This window comes from Coloeus monedula (assembly GCF_965178545.1).
Source record: "Coloeus monedula genome assembly, chromosome: 10".
NCBI classification, from domain to species: Eukaryota; Metazoa; Chordata; class Aves; order Passeriformes; family Corvidae; genus Coloeus; species Coloeus monedula.
This window is the reverse complement of record NC_138790.1, coordinates 17,273,724-17,291,595: the sequence shown is the minus strand read 5'-3', so window position 1 is coordinate 17,291,595 and position 17,872 is coordinate 17,273,724. Positions and strand designations below refer to the sequence as shown.

The following is a 17,872-nucleotide window of genomic DNA, read 5'->3' as shown; positions in this document are numbered from 1 at the left end:
GTGCAGAGAAGAAAAGGAATAAACCATTTTAGAGAAAGCTTCAGGAATATGGGGGGGGGAAACCAGGAACAGTAGATAAAGTAATGCCAGCCTGTCAAAACACTGCTCAGACTATGCATGAAGCACAGCTATGAAATTAAACCAGATTAAACGAATGGCCATCCATTAACCTTAGGTATGTCTACATGGTACAACACAGACCTGAAGAGAAGCTCAGGCACCAGACATCTTGCCAACACACCACTCACTCATGGCACCAGCTCCCTGCTCAGCTGGATAAATAAACCTGAGCCAGACGAGCCATTTATTCTCCCCCAGTGGTGATGCTGTGCAGCTCTGCAGTCCAGGAGGCAGCAACTCTGCTCCCAGCCAGGTGACACAGCCAGGCACAGTCACCAGAAAGGATCGCCGGGACATTCCCTCCGGATGCTGCTCTAATATGGAGATACTGCAAGGAAGCTGCCTAACACCACCAAGCCAGTTGCACATTTAACGGATAGCTGCAAGAGGAAGGCTGAAGGGAAAGGCATAGCAAAGCTCTGCCAAGGGCACGAGCCTAAAGGTCAGGGCAAGAAAGAGACTGCTCACATGGGCAGTGAGCTGTTCCCAAGGTATTCAGGCTGTGCAGGGCATTGGTCCCACAGGATTGTCAGACACAGCTGGGCTATGCCCAGATTTGCTGTTCACATATCCTTTAGAGAGGATGCTTGTCAAGGGATAAGCTCCCAGACTCACACCAAAGGGAGAAGAGCTACAAGTCTAAACCTAAGCCAGACCATCACAGCACTTGTAGTTACTGCAAGAGGCTACAGCTGCAAACCTGATCCGCACAGAAGAAAAAAAAAAAAAAACAACCTAGGCAATCTGACATCCAAAGGGGCGATAAAACCTGGAGGAAATCTACTTTACTGCAAAAAAATTAAAGGAGAGCACAGAGGTGAGTTACCTAGCTACTTACTGTCCTTGAGACTTTTACCAGAACTCCCCACGCCCTGAACAGTCATTAGGTCAGGAAGAAAGAAAAGCTGCTGAAATACTCCTTCCACTTCACACAGGTCCTTTGGACTTTCCCCAGACAGCACCAACCTGGCAAACATTACGCCATGAGGGATTTAAAGAGACCACAAGAAGAAAGATGCCAGTTTCTATGGAGTTTGCCAGCAAAAGTAGCCAGTGCTCATTCCAACAAACAAGCCAAGAGCAAGCAGACTGAGAAGAAAGAGAAGGACGTCCTGGCAGCTAATTAGCGAAAGCATTACAGTCAGGACTTCCAAGCACCAACAAGAACTAAGCAGGATATACAACTTTATGCAGGATTTTTTCAGACAGAACAGAGAACGTGTCTGGGGAATTCTTCACCAGTCACTTTTTGCAACCAAAATACACAAGCACTAATTAGATCATGCCAAGTCTTCATTTTCACACTTCCAAAGCTGCTCAATTAAAAGTATGTGTTTTGGCACTGCTCTCTGTTTCAAAACTATTTAGACAAAGCTAAAAACAAAGAAATGCTTCAACCCCAGGAGGTGACACAGCTGAAGATGGATGAATCCACAGCATACTGGAAACCTAAAAAACTCATAAGCAACACAGACAGACCTACTTTAATGAAGCACATATTGCCTGATGTGACAGAACACAGAAAACAAAAATAAACCAACAATGAGAAAGAAATAAAAATAGTGAGAAAGTAAGGAAACTCTGCCTTTTTCAGCAGTTAGTAGATCAGCTCTGTCCTGCAGTATTTTCTTAGATTGCTACCAACACTTTTTAAAGAGCCACCAGGCAGTTAAGGCTGGCATAAAACTGGAAAGTGCAGGTAGAACCTGGGACCTTGAAAAACCCACACCAGTTGTCTTATCAATGAGAACATGCTGAGGAATGAGGTCATGTCCACAACTAGTGAAGCTGTAAGGAATTTGTGGGAAAAGATAATCAGGAGGAATTTTAATTTCTCTTTCAGTGTTTTGAGTGGCACCTCTTAAATAAGAAACTTGATGGAAAGTATCAGTTGCAATTCTTCAAGATGATGCAGAAATAGCTACTGTCACAGCTGCAGGTTCCAGGACACTGATTTGTATATTGAAGGATAAGACTAAATAGCAAGCAAGAAAGACTTCCTGTGTTAGCAGTGTTAAGAAAACTGCTAATAGTGCATGTAAGTCACTGACCACCTTGCACTGCATGGTAGTGCACAAAGACCAGACTCACTCCCAGTTCTTGTGATGGGCACAGCAGTTAGGACATAAACCTCAGAAACTTGAGGAGAAGGGATTCCCCTCATAGCAAGTAACATCACAAAGCCAGGACAGGAGGGAGAGGGAAGCTGGGAGATCTCCTCAACCTGCCTGCACTTCACCTCATCTGGAGGAAGACAGAGGAACAGTGTCTGGGAGAAGGCACAACCATTCCAGCTCCCTGAAACAGCAGCACGCTGACTCAAAACCTACCTATTAGACTGCAGACACCTTTATCTTAGATGGTTACAAATTACCAACAACAAATTTAATGCATCCCATCCCTGATGACAAATATCCTTCTTATCTCTAAGAACCATGTGGTTATAAATGAGGTCCCACATCCTATTCCAAAGAACCTGTTGCAGAAAAAATCCCTGTCACTCCTCCAGCTGCTGCAATTCTTCATTTACATAAATCACCTCTATTTTAGATTCCTTGTCCCTCTGATTTATGGCCTTAAGAAAAATAAACATGAGTTAAGGAAACATGGGAAAAGAGTTAAGAGTTAATGAGCCAAACTCAGTAGCTTTGACCACATGTAAATACCACAGCCAATTGCTGTTTCTCTGACAGCCAATAACAAGAGCAAACATGCAAAAAGATATGTAGCACTTTTCCTATTCTTCAGAACTTAGGGATACGATCCAAAACCACCTCACCTCAGGACTTAAAGATCATCAGGTTTTTAGTGTCATAGCAGCTCTTCATTTCACCAGCTATCAAGCTAAATTAGGAATATAGTCTCCTTAAAAAATTCAGAGTATGACATTAACTGTACCAAGTTTAGGCCAGATGAGACTTTTAGCATCAGTACACTTGATTTAAACTTATTCCTAATTATGCAGATCAGAAAGAAACCCAGACTACAGAAAATCTGGACAGTCTCTCAAGAAAGCGTTTATAAAAAGTAAAGAGAGTTTCATGTGCATGACCTTCCAAAAACCAATCCCATCACAACAACAGGTATCCTGATTCTTATAAGGTGCAGGCTCCAAATACTCATGTGATATCACCAAATAAGTCTCCAAACTGGCAAAAAACAAACAGTTCTAAGAAACACTAATTCCACAGGAACCAAGAACTAAGAAAAGTCCAAAATGATAGTGGTTATATAAGAGATTGGATTAAGAATAATCTACTGTGATGTGTGCATATTTACAGAAGACTTGGAAGAACAGAGTTTAAAACAATCACTTAAAGAAAAGTTAGTTGTTAAAGGAAACAATTTGCTGTACTAGATTATATTTATGTGACCAAGAAAAAAGTAGTGAGCAGCAGCAGACATCAGGTATTAAATGTTGGCTTGACTCCTTTTCTAAAGTAAGATCAGATGCCCCAAAAGCACTTCCCTCCATGCAAGATGAAGCTCTTTGAGCAACACACATTGAAACTTAGCAGTATCTCACACAGCCTGAACTCACCCCCACCTGCTATTATTACACTGGGGATGTAACAACTGACCACATGTAATGAATGATTATTTAATGTTTAATTGTTCACCTAAGAGTAATGTTTTTATCTTATTCTGTGCCTGTGCAGCCAAACCACAGCTGCAATGTGACTCTGTCTGCACTGGTAGGACAGGATGCAGACAGACAATAAAAAGAAGTTTGTCTTCCTACCTAACCAAACAATTTGCCCTTTAATATCACTATTACTCAGTGCAGAAGGAGGAAGAATAAAAAGAATATTAGACTGTTCAAAAACTCTGTACTGTACCTTTCTTGTGATTTTATTATTCGGGATCCTGGTTTTGGCTTTATGATCAGAGAGACAGAGGCAGGAAAGGCCCTTCTCAGGAAGGCAAGGTTGCTTGCAACATCCAAAAAGCTGGTATTTCTGCCTCCTTGTTTTCCACGTGCGGGGGGGCAAGGGTTGAATGCAGCACTGGGTCATGGCAATCTCACAGAATCCAGATCATTACAGTAATTATATCATTATACACCATAAAAAGCATGCCAGTGCTTGCTATTAAAACTGTGTTAAGATGTCGGTTGATTCACTTCAAGCGATATTTGATTAACAAAATGTGATAACAACATCTGCGAGAAAGCAAATGCAATGCCACATATGTCTCAGTGAGCAGCGCTGCCTATTCTCTCAGCTTTTTTGCTATCAATCTACTGCATTGCTATTCCACACCCAGTCAGTTTGCAGCTAAGCAAAGCCTGGGAAGAGCCATGCCAGCTCACAGCGAAGGCCCAGCAGGCCCAGCAGTGTGGAACAACATGTGGCCATCCAAAGAATGGCACAATTAGTGAGTTAGCATGTAATGAAGCTTTTCCAGATTCCACCAATTTGTGGTTTGGGGATTTGCCAAGATGGGGAAGGCTATGCACGCACTTGTGTGTGACCATCAACTTACAGCCCTCACTGTAAAGCCTACAGCAAAACAAATTAAAAAACCAAAACAACTACCCTTCCTCCCTACAGCATCCATCAACCTTTCAGATTTGCTAGAGCTCTGCTTTTCTGGACATCTTCCTAGCTGGCTTCTTAGGCTTCTCACTTTACTCCTGAATATTGTGAATTACACTTGAATGCTTTTAGTGTGCCAGAACACTTACTATTTCAATAATGACTTCTCCAGAACTTTTTTTTTTTATTATTATGAATGTAATGTTTCCAAACAACATTCTTGATTGTTAGACTCAAAAAGTGTTGCTGTGATAACCCTCTAAGAACCCCATCTCCTCCTGAGTTACTGTTATCCTTACATTAGCTGCGAGATTTTGAGAAGAAACTGACTCTCAGAAGAATTTGGTTGAAATGAATTACTATTCAGCAGGGCAAATCCAAAGCTAGCATCCCCTCTGGACAACTAATGCTTCATAGGTTTCCACCAACAGTTGGAGGCAGGGACTTGCCAGGATATGTAGCTCTGTTCAAACTATACGTGGAGATATTTGTGATGACTGCTTAAATCAAATTGTTCCTTCTTCACATTTGTTTGCAATTATGCCAACAACAGTCATGGCTGGGAAAAGTGGATTCTACTTTATGTCTTATGTACAGAAAGTGTTTAAATATTTATCTGTGATGTATGGCTCAGAAGAGGCAGCTCGAAGATCTGCTGCACTGTATTGCATCTGACAGCTCAGTGTTGAACGGAACATGTACTTTCATGAGCTATGAAGAATTACTATTTCTATCATTGTTGGACACTTTGTGACTAAAATGTTGGACCTATTATCCTATTATCCAGCAACACAGACGGTACATAATGAACATCTCTATATCCTTGGCCTTAGAGACCTTCTGTCAAAATCAAAAGAACTGGAAATTGTGCGAAGAAGCACTTTAAGCTGATAAGGAAATTATTCATAAAACAACAAAAACAACAACAAAATAAGCACTGATTTGCACTGATTTCTGAGAAACTGGCAGGTTAATCTGGCAATATTTTAGCTACATATACAGTGTATTTATGCAAAACTGGAGACCTCACTGGCATATTGTCACAAGCAATAGGGAGTTAGACCCCAAAATTCTTTTTTGTTAGTTTTGGGCAGCACCAAGTCCTTGTCTGGGTATTTTCAGGCTAAGACTAAAATTTCAGCTGTAGCGTGCAATACATGAGACGGTTGTCATGAAAAACATTCCACGTTATAAACTACTACTCTAAAAGCACCAGGGATTGGGCCAGGAATCCAAGCCCCGAGTGATATCAAATGACTTATTATGCTATTTCCTTCCACCAAAGAAATTACATCTTGCAAGAAAAACCAAAACAGATACCTGAAATTAAACAAATTCTGTCTGGCAATTAAGCAGGCGGTAAAAGAGCAAAAAGAGGCTGTGAGGCAAGATAGGTTACGTTTATCCTCTACACTGACACACGGCTTCCCTCCTTGATGAGCCTACGAAATATGACTGTAATCATAATATCAACGTTTTCTTTGACTTCCAGTAATTATGCCGTTGTATAATTGAAGCTTCTGAAATTGATGTAAGCACAACTCCATAAAATACAGTTAAGAATCCATGGGTGGAAGTTAAAGCAGTGAAAATCAGTCAAGAAATAAAGCACGATTTTTCTTCTTTATCAGAGTAATTGACAAGGACTGAGGTAAATCCTGTCACTGGCTATCTTTTATCATGATGTTCTTCCAGAAGATAAAGGCACAGACTCAGGGAAGCCCTACAGCTTGAAGTCGGGAGACAGTCTTGCAAACAGCAATGATACTCTGACTTCATTCGCTAAGAGTAGGTTAAGTACCTGGAAAAACAGCCTAAGTCAAATACCTTACTTTGCAAAAGCTAAATATTTGAAAGTTACCATAGCACCTCAATATTCCCAAGATGTAACACAAGAGGACAGGAGAGGAACTTCTGAAACACAGCCTCCAAATGCGGTCACTGCAACACATGCCGCTCCAGGCTGGCAGGAAGCTGATGGCCACCTTCTTCAGGAGAGCAAGGTAACAAATTTCGGGGGCAAAAAGTCTCTCCTTCAAGTCTGTGGTGCCACACTGAAATTGTTGGCTCTTGATCACAACTAATAGTAAGCAGAGAATTATGAACTGACAAACTGATCATCGCTGAACAGCACGCAGCTCTCCCAGCGGACGCATGAACAAGCAGAGTTTTAAGACCAGACAGGATAAGCACAGGGAGGACCACGGTAGCTCATCCAAGCAATTGATGCACATGCTGGGAAGGACACGATGTTGAGAAATTCAAGCCTGATAAATTTCCCAACACTGAGCCAAGAAGTAGAAGGCTGGAGAGAGAAAATATTGCTGTCTCTCTCAAGAAAGTATTACATAAAGTATAATCACACATCCAGAGTATTTCACCATCCCCTTACATTTCACTGTGGCATTTACACCTGTGTGTAGGGTATCACCATTACAGCTCAGCAGAACACAGTGTATCCCTGAAGAAACTGCTCTCCAGGTGGTGGCTTTTCCCTCACAGGAACTTCACCTGCAATGACCAACTCACCGGGGATAGGGCAGCTCCTGATTTTCTCAATAATTCAATTGAACACACAGGTTTCTCTATCCAAAATCAATAGTTTGTTACCAGTCACAGGTTTTCCCTTTTCCTCCCATTTACACATATAAATTGAACCAAGGTGCCAGATAAGTCAAGTCCTGCCTTTACTGGAACACAGCAATACAGTGCAACTGCAGGAGAAGGTCCATGGAACCACCTGCACTAGCAACAGGAAGATCTTCCCCCAGAGCATCCAGAGGCCATCCAGGGAGCTGGAAACCCAAAAGGCACAGACTCAACACCCTGCTGAAACAACAGCCTTATCTTGTACAAGAAACTGGTTCAACAGCAAAAAACACAGCTCAGTTCTCAGTGGAGCACAGGGTAATGTGTTGGGAATAGAGAACCATAAAAATAACCAGCACACGCATCTCAATCCTAACAAACCAATATGTACAGAGCCTGTAAAGCCTCCTCTGAGAGCATCAGTTACACTATATATCTGATTTACATTTTTCAGAGAAATAACTGAAGCTCTTCAGCTTGTTCCAAAGGCCCAAGGGGAAGGAGAAAACCCTCAATACATGTAAGTGGCAGCTTTGCAGCAGCATGAGACTAAACAAATGGAAAAACCTAAAATAGGTTGCGACAGTTCATCATTAATCAGTATGAATTAGTTGGCAGAATGCAGTATCTTTCAGTGCAACTTAGTGGCACCTTTCCCAAAGAACTAATACAAACACAAGTGCATAGCAAGAGATTTGGGGAGCAGGGGAAAAGGGATGTCATCACTGATTGAGTTGCTGATGGCAAGAAACAAAAAATGAGACTACACAGGGCAGCACCTGTGCGGCTGAAAAACATGACTGGCATGTTCCAGCTACTTCATTTGGCAAGGTTAAATCCACCACAGAAGAATCATAATCGTATTACAAAACACTCAAGTCTTTTGAATGGCTTCCTTGCGGTCAGATACCACTTCTCTAACAGTTCTATTTATTCCTGCATTTTCCCAGGACAGGGATAACATTCTGAATCCTTCCCCTTGTATTCATAAAAGATCATTACTGTTGAACATATGAAGGTAGGAGAATAGAAGAGAGAGGGAGAGGCATTATCTTTGTTTAGAGACAGATATAAATGGAAAACTGCAGAGAAAGCTTCCAGCTCAGGCAACCTCTATCAAGCCTACAAAGAAGCGCTTGTGCTGGCAGGCCCTGGCAAAGGATCTAAGCATCCAAACTATTCCATTTTTCCATCTATATGAAATGATTTAATACATAACTTGCATATATGGATTTGATGATCAAAACACATGGTTATCAACATAGTTTTAGTGAACTCTGACTTGGAGTCTTGAATAGCGATCGAAGAAATTTTGCTCTGACCCTCAAACCTGGTTCTCAGAGGTTACCAAGATAGCAGCAGACCTCTTTCTTTTATTTGTATATGGATATACCTGTAATATCTTAGATCCCGCTTATGATTGCCTTTTGTATTAGGTAGCTTTGTATTTACTTGTGTCAATAAATACTCAGGTCCTTTACTCATTTTATGCATACTTAAAAGGAAGAGACAAGTTCTAATATATCTCAAACCATCATTTCAGTTGTTATTAGATCTGAATAGGTTGAAGGTTCAGCAAATGACCAAACTAAAGGCCTTGCATTTGCAAGTCTAAAAACACACAGCTTCAAACAAAGACAGAGAAGGTAGCTAGACTGAGTAAAAAGCACCAGGCCAAAGTAGTTCAGACCAGTCCCCACTCTGCTGGAAACATCCTTACTATTACTTTTGTCCAAAAGATATACAACAGTCCTTAAACTCTCAAGAAGTGTTCAAAAACCATATCCGGAAAACAATTTGTGGTGGTTCTGTCATGCTTACATGTGAAAACCCATGTTAAAATTGCTAACTGTAGCTTCCATTACCCAGCAACTAGAGAAAAGGAGCAAAAACTGCCCTTGCATAGTAGTGTTAAAAGATAAACCTGCAAACAAGATAATAATCCAGGTATTTGAAAGGACAAAGTTTGATTAGGGAAAGAAATTTCATGAGGGAAAGAAAAAAAAAACAAAACAAACCCAGACAGTGATCTTAGTGAAATCCTCAGACATGAAAATGAAAGCAATTGTCCCACATTTGTATTGCTCCAGTCATTTCACACATGCTTCATTCATGTAAAGGGAATTACCACAAAATCTGGAGCTGTGACAAGATAAGCTTTTCATGGACTGAGGACCCAAAAATTAGAGACACTTAATCATAACTAAAGCTTTGTGAACAACACTTGTCAAATACATGAGCAATTGCAAACACCTACACAGCACTATCCAAAACACCACAGCACGAAGACAGCTAAATAACAGATACCAGAAGTCACCTCTGACAACTGTGCTTGGAACCTGCCTCTGTCATCAGACTTTCCCATACAGTGATAATAAGAGCCATTCCATGCAAAGAATGCGGTTTCAACGCCTCAGGTATCACTTCTTCCAAACATTGTAATGGATAAAGTTTTTTAATGAACAGCAGCATAAACTGCAGTTTAGCCAATCTGATTTGTAGGAAATCCTGTGTTCTCTGTCTCAGGCCCTGCAAGTTTAGTGATGAAAATTGTAATAAGCTCTTTCTCTCAAATCAGAGCAAAAATATACTGAACTGACCTTCCATTGATCCCTGGGAAGCAGTTTCACCACCACGATGTCACAGTTCAGGGCTCTGTTGCGAGCAACTACTCCGTCAATAAAGATATCGCGAGTCCCATCCTAGTCAAAGAGGAAGAAAAGTAAGTGCCAGACCAAAACATATTAAATCATGGTTGTTACGAAGTTTAAAACACTGCCATCAAAAAAGACACACACCCTGGTGAGACAAACATCCTGCAGTTGTGCACAGGACTAAAAATGGATTCACCATATGTCCTTTAACATACAGCATCTTTCAACAAATAAGTACCTTTGTATGGATGTGCCAGTACAGTAGTTCCAGGCTATTTACACAAGACAGAGCCAAGCCCTCAAGATGTGTTGTCTCAGTTCCTCTACAGTTACCCTCGGGAACAAGTAGAGAGTTTTCTGCTGTCACAGCTCTTGACACATTAATTTCCCGCCTCAAACATTCAAAGCCAGTGTTCAGAACAGACAAATGTTCAGAACTGTTTACAAGACAGCCTCTGCAAAGTGCTCCATGCAGAGCTCCTGCTGCTCTCCTGGTGAGGTGGGAAAGCAGGGACATGCAGCTTCCAGATCAGCAGGTCACTCTGTGAAGGTGGTCTGGATTGTGGTTCGGGATGCAATCTCTTGTTTTTCAAACAAGTTAATACCATATATTCTGCATTTGGCACAACTAATGTTAGAAGATATCCCAAATAATGATGACTACAGATGCCAACTGCAAGCCAGGAGATCTTTTACTGTAACAGACATGTCAGGACACCTTCTCTGAATACTCTGGGTTACATCCTTGCACAAGAGCCTCTACTAATTGCACACACTATGATTATCCACCTCAGACATGTCTGGCATTTGGTTACTCTAGATTTAGTTTGGGAGATTTTTCTTCATGGGGTGAACAAAGTTTCCCGAAGATGCCAACACAAAGATTTTAGTTTTTAAAGGATTGCCAGTTTTGTTCTTTTTTTTTCTTTTGATAATAATTGACAGTGTGCTTGCTGCTTTCATTTCTGCTTTCCCATAAGTCAGTATACAAGAAATTCCATGTGTCTGTTTACAGTGCAATGAACATGTCAAGCAATGTGAGCATTTAGTATCAATATGAGCAGTTAAAATTGTTTTGCTAAAGAGAGTTGTCTTTGCATAGTTTTGAGGTACAAAAAAGGAGGTTGAGTTTCTTCAGATTAGTACTTCATTGTCTTTCAAAGAAAAAGCAGCCTCACAAGACTTAAAGTCTTAATCACAACTTCAGCTGTTTCTCAGACACTCCTGTGTCTCATTTGCGTGAATAAATCCAATCAGAACTACCAGCATACTCAGTGTCCAAGAAAAATTTCTTTTATAACCTGAAAACATGAAGCCCTAATATCACATAAGTATCTTACTCTGCTTAGATACCAAAACAATAAAAGGAAGAACCCTGCCATGGTGTGAAACTAAGGCCGTCCTCCAAGAGACCAAATTACTCTTAGAAAGAAAAGCAGCAGCAGCTCAACAGCTGTGTGAAAGCTGCCTCCCATGACAAGATGCAGAAAAATTGCAAAGCCTCTTGGACCAACATAATTCAAATTGGAAACCGTTCTTTTCAAAAAGCCAGATTTTTTACACATGGTCATATTCCTTATTTCTCCCCACCCTTTCCCTTCAGCTCCAACTCTTTACCTAAATCCATCACACACATAAAAATGAAAAGTTCAAAGTCACTTTTTAAGGCAAATTCCTGGTTTGGGTTTTTTTTTGTCTGTACCTGTAGCTGCTCTGTGCTGTAGGACACAGGCTGGCATTCACAATAATTTGCTCTATACTTTTTTCCCTCCTCTCCCATGTCCATGAAAATAAAAGACCTTTTCTTCTGTAAAGGTACTTGATGTGTCACACCACCTAGTAAAAGCTGCATTTGCACACTCAGCAAGAGTCTGGTCTTTAATTGCACTCACATACTCTCATTCCAAACAAACACCACCAACAAAAAAAATACATATATACACTTACATACACGTATGTATGTATGTACACCTATTTTACAGCAGTTAATTTCAACATCTGCAACAAAGCTGTAATCAGAAAACTGCCATCAGTTTTGGTTTTCCCTCCAAAAAGAAACATCTCTGTATCTTGAGCTACAGGCTTACAATTGTTGGGTGAACTTACGCACTTCCAAGAAAATTTGTGCATCCCAATTTTTCCTCCGCACAGCTGACACTTGAGCTTACTAATGCAATTAAAACGGCGCTGAATGACAACAGAACACAATCACTTGCAAAGTCTCAGCTGTCCCTGGGGTGCATCTATTGGCCACAGTGGCTTCAAGACTTCTGCAGCCCCCTCCAGGCTATCTCTGCAGATATCTCCAGCAGTGCTCCCTATCCCCCTCCGACAAGAGATCTGCAGTACTTCCATCTGCTCTGGAAGTGTCTCCCACAAGCACAGCACAGGTCCAGTCGCTGTCACTCACACTCAGCAGCACCATCCCTCACACTGCCACTTCAAACCACACCACCCTGCGCAGGGAACACACGAGATGCGAGGCAGAGATTTAAACTCCTGGGGTCTCTCTCTGGGTAGCTTTCAAGAGAAAAGCCCTGGGCCTTCCCCTCAACTCTTCATGCAACAATAAGACAAGCAGACAGAGCACATGTGTGGCAAGAAATACGCAGGGACTTTTGGTGTCAGAAGGTGAACAGCTGTTGCACTGAACTCCATGAAGCCATGGCCAAGTCAGAGCTGAAGAGAAAGGGGTACAGTGCCCTCGTCAACAGCAGGAAAGAAAGGGTGATTTTTCACAGCTGCAGCTCTTGCAGCATCTGTCAATGATGGGAAGTGCTGCAGAACACCAAGGCTGCAACCCCTCCACTATGGCAAATAATGTTATACAAAGGATAAGCTTTCCCAAAGCATCTGTCTTAAAGGACTGTGCCCACACGAGCCAGAGTCATCTTCATCCAGGTGTTGATTCTGGTATTCATCTCCATAAAGGGCAAAAAAGTAGAAAGATAGCTGAGATAACCACCTCTGCTAGCCCTCCTTAATGTATGCATTCCTGCACACAGAACAGGCACAAGGCAACAGCTGGACACTAGAGGAGCAATTAGGGGTAAAGGCTCACATCCAAATAACTCATGAGAGTAGCTGAATTTCTCTTTTAACCTTGCATTTTGTAAATTCAGAGAATACACTTGACAGCTTATACTTACACCTACAAGAACACCTGGCAAAGGAAGCATTGAAGTTCCTTTCACTTACACACTTCCCCTCTGATGTACCAGAGAGCTGCTCTGTACTTCTTCCTCTAGTTAATGTTACTGTATTCTGTGCTGCCCCAACCTTTCCCCACCCAACCTTCTCTAACAAAGCTCCAAAACATTGCCCCAAATCAACAACATGAACTGAAAAACACCATGAATTTCAAGGCTTTCAGTCCAAGCCCCAAAACAATAGTGCTGTCAGTAGCAGGGACAACAACATAATCAGTGTTTCACTGTCTCAGGGCAGGCTCTGCCTTCTCATCCCCACACCAGCAAAACATTTCAATATAAAACAGCAACACTTTGACCAAGTCAGTTCGATATAAAAACCTTTGGCTGTGCCAGCTGTGAGGTCACCTTCCCGACTGGAAGGCCCTGAAATTGCAAGAGTCCTTCTTTTCTGTCAAAATAAGGAAAGAAGAGAGAAGAGGTGCAAGCCAGTCCCATGTGACAGAAGCACATCCCAAGCCAACCAAGATACAGCCCACGCCAAGGCGGGCACATGAAAAGGAATCACGCGTATTATTTGTGGAATGACTTTTCAAATCAGCTCATACAGCAGATCGAAAATGGAGAGCATATTTGTTTAGGGGAGATTAACTTAAATCAGTGGAAAATCTAAAAAACCTCTGCAGCCATAAACCAAGGGTTTCTGATTACGCTATCTGGTGGTCCTCAAACCTGACTTCAGCTGGCCTCTGTGGGACCCTGCAGTATCCCCAACTTCAGCACAAGCAAAGAGTTTATTTGAGGTATGAGAAAGCAGGATTTGTTTGGGAATATTTGATATAAAAGAAAATCCAGATTGTGTTCATTTTTTTCAACTCATTCACCTGAGTGACCTTCTGTGCACAGCATAACTCCTATATTAATGCACCTTTACTTATGAACTTTAAAGCATTATAAAATTACACTTACTGGAGATGGAATGAAGGCTTCATGGTACTTCTTAGGATTTATTCTCAAGGGTCCCTTAAAAAAAAAAGAAAAGAAGGAGAAAGATTATGCCTGAATCTTATTAATTTTATATAACACCAGTTAAATTAGAGAGCTGTGGGTAATATATCTACTGTGAAACATGAGAGATACATCTAAATTTCCATTATACATTTCAAGTCTTGACAACTTAGCATCCAAGCAACTTCAAGCCAAAAGGCAGTTTCATGATAGGCTTAAGCTGATCTACTGCAGTCTGTCATCAAAGAGATGTTGAATCATTAGTTGTTGCTGCTACTGGGTGAACTGAGGATCCAAGCCCTCCTGTTCCTTTCACATATTTTCTGCTGAGCATCCACCAACTTCGTTAACAAATGGATAATAGAAACAATTTGGCTCGCTCTGTCATGGAAAAGGAGAATGTTGGGTTTGCTTATTTTGGAGGATGCAAGGAAAAAGTAAAAGAAAAGCTGAGCTTGCATGGCAGCAGGTATCATTCTTATGGGGCTCTGGCTGCTTAGGCTGTTCCTGCAAACAGACAGCAGCAGTAACTCTGTGATAATAAAGTACATTTCCAAAAAAGAATCAAAAGGATTTTCCAAAAATAAACATTTAAAGTCTACAGGATTAAATTCTGTTTAAACATACTTAAAGGTAAACTATCTTAAATACATTAGAAAATTCCATGGTCTATCTCTTTCTGCTTTGTTATCTGCCAACTTCAAGGCCAAGTCACCTGCAACAAATTCATATCACCCCTCCAAAGTAAACCAACCAGTTTAGCTGCTTGCACTCAGGTCCATCCAAGAGAAAGGCAGAGCCAACCAAGGCCTTACAGGCTACACATTTGCATCCCAAAAGGATCCTGGAAATTGGGATTCAGGTGACTGCAGTTCAAACTGACAGCATTTGAATCTTATGGGAACACAACTTAGGTATCTGTCTTCCAACCGGCTTTGCTCTGGGAAGAAACTTTAAAAATTTCTCTACTTGTGTATTTGAAGTAATGTTAGCCAATTTATTATACAAACAGATTCCATCTGTTTGCACTTCTGTGTTAAGCAATCATAGGAGCATCTCACAGGAATTGCTTCTTTAAAACTTTACTGCGGCAAATCATTTTTTTATGTATTCTGGGAAACACTCAGACAATAGGAAAATAGAGCTGATTACATGTTAAAGTTTTGCTGCCTTGAAGAAGATTTCACAGATTTATGAAGATTTTCCATTGCACTTATTTGCTAAAGTATGCCAGCAAATACAGAATACCAGACTACCAGCAGCATGTATTCTATACTCTTTACATACTATTTGAGTACTTTGCTGCACTGTCTCATTTGATGTCTCACATAACTTGTACTAACAAGGACACTTGCACCCATGGCAGGAACAACCCAGGACAACAGCATGGAAACAAAAACAACCCACTGAGAGCAACCCTGGGGTATTTTATGCTTCAGCAAAGCAAGAGCTGACTTGCTGTCATCAGTCTCTGTTAGCACTGGTACCCATGGATGGAAAACTCCCAGTGGTCATCCTCCACTTATTTCCCAGAATCAGTCATCAGAAGCTGCTACAGAGAGAAAAGAAAAAATGGAAAGGGACTGTTGCTCTGCTTGACAATGAATCAATTCCCATATGTGGATCCCGTTTTCCTCTGCAAAATCCCCTTGAATAGTTTGGGACAGCTGTCAATCAGTCAGGTGTAAATACCTATCATGCACACGAAAAATCAGGGTATGTGCCCATGGCCCAGAAGGCACCAGAGCAGCAACGTGCCCATGGATGCCCAGCTCCAGCAAATGCACAGAGGAGCACAGTGTTACCACGTTTATTGTGCAGCCTGTTTATCTGCATTTTATATGCACTACCTAATTATGATCAGCATTAGAAGTCTTACATCAAGTAACGTTAAAATACTTCAGCTCTTTCCTTTAAGCAAGAAACTCACAAAATTTATCTTAGAAAGCAGATGGGCCCTATTATCTGTGCCCATGAAAATCCTATTTACAATGTTGTACATTTCACGCTGTGATATCATATCTGGAACCAGTCACTCTCCCCATCTGCAATGAACAACTGTTCTCATATGTGTATTAGGGGGTGAGGATCTGGCTGCAGAGTCTCATGATGTCACACTAATATTGTATTATTTTACAATAGCTTGCAAATAATAGCTGCTATATTTATCAGTGTTCTTCTGTCATTAGGGCCTTTGTTATGAAAGGGAAGAACAAGGTCTGCAGGAAGGTCTCTAAAACACTTTCTGATGATTCAAGTCAGCCTCACAGGTTCTTGCCAATAAAGTTACTAACCTTATTGAACTTTCCCAGTGAGACACAAAAGGGTCACGATTTCTCAAGCTGCTCTGCTAGACCAGGGCAGGCAGTACTCAGACTAAACTTCGAGCATCCCAAACCAAGCCATTTATAACAGCTATTGTAACACACATGCCTAGATTTGTTTGCATGTACAAAACATGAAAAAAAGGACAGGGTTCACAAGTATCTGATTGCTACCAAGGCTTTCTTTGAAAAAACAATCCATGAAAATCAGGGAAACCCCAGCTTTTACATCCACAAAAGAACAGCTTTCCAAGGAGAAACACCCTCTTAACAGCAAAGCAGGCTCTGCACCTCTGTTCGCTCCGCCTGACCCCAGCAGCCCTGCAGGGAGGGTCTGGGAGACGCTGGAGGCGTGGAGCAGACATGAGTTTCTGGCTGATGCTTCAGAGGATGATTAGAGTCCTTTGGGTCAATGTTCTTTAATACACAGCCCAATTTCATCTGTTGTGTATAACCATCATCGTGCGCTCATGGAACGACGCAGGAGTTATTCAATCTTGTTTGCCTTCAGGCCATCCGGTGTGATTCCAACCAACCCAATACGCCTGGTGTTTGCTCCCTGCAGTTTTAAGGGCAGGGAAGTGGGAATTCTATGCACTCATAAGCGCCTGAGCTCAGATCCCTTTTCTTGTGGAAGGACACTTCCGCACACGTCGCACGACAAAATGAATCCAGGAGTCCGCAGGGCACACTTCTCGTGCTACTTATCAAAACCTGAGTTATGTCAGATACAGTACCAGAAGCCATTAAGACCAATAGTACTGACAGACGTCAGCACCCATAAAGATAACCTTTCACTCTTCCTGATCTGGAGCTGCCTAATCTTTGTGGCACTTGTGTGTCATCTGAGCAATCCCCAGCTCTGCCAGTAGTTTCTGTGGGTTGGGCTTTCAGGAATACTTTGTTGCACAGCTGCCACCGTCCAGCAAAAATCTCAGTCTCTTTTCTCCCTAACAGAGCTCTCAAATTCTCATCCAAATATAAGCAGATCCAGTGCTTCTAGGATGCTCTAGGGGACACCCCATGTTCAGAGTCATGCTGCTGACTGGGAACACTCCAGTTGCCTCAGGACCATCAGATTCAGACTAATAGGTTTGTCCTCTCCTTCCATAGGCTGCTGTGGAGCCTTTTTGCAGGTTACCATGCCAAAACAATGCCCTCCTTTTGGGGATTAATACAACAGGCATTTGTTCATTCTAGCTCTTGCTGTCTTAGAGAAAACCACTGAATATTTGTCCATTCACTAAAGCTGCTTTCAGGATCTCACCTATCCTGGTTGAGGCTGCAGTGATGAATGGTCTTGATGAAATCATAAGGATGAATGAACTGAAGATGAGAAATACTGAGCTGGGATGTCCATGATGTAACACTCAGCTCTGAATGATTAAATCCAGCTTCTACAGTCTCAGTTGTTTCCCTGAGATGTGGAACTGGATGAAAGGAAAACAGATACAGCCTAAGAAAGCACATATGACTCTTCCAGTTACGCA

General features: G+C 41.6%; 1 protein-coding gene across 2 annotated transcripts in view; it reads right to left on the bottom strand.

The window, feature by feature from the left end:
- DIS3L2 (DIS3 like 3'-5' exoribonuclease 2) overlaps positions 1-17,872 on the bottom strand; it is a 184,511-nt gene that overhangs the window by 145,813 nt on the left and 20,826 nt on the right. For both annotated transcript variants that reach the window (XM_082288256.1, XM_082288257.1), the window contains exons 5-6: positions 14,020-14,073; positions 9,848-9,949 (exon numbers count right to left, since the gene is read on the bottom strand). In XM_082288256.1, the coding sequence (XP_082144382.1) occupies positions 9,848-9,949; positions 14,020-14,073 (156 nt within the window). The remainder of the gene's footprint in view (positions 1-9,847; positions 9,950-14,019; positions 14,074-17,872) is intronic.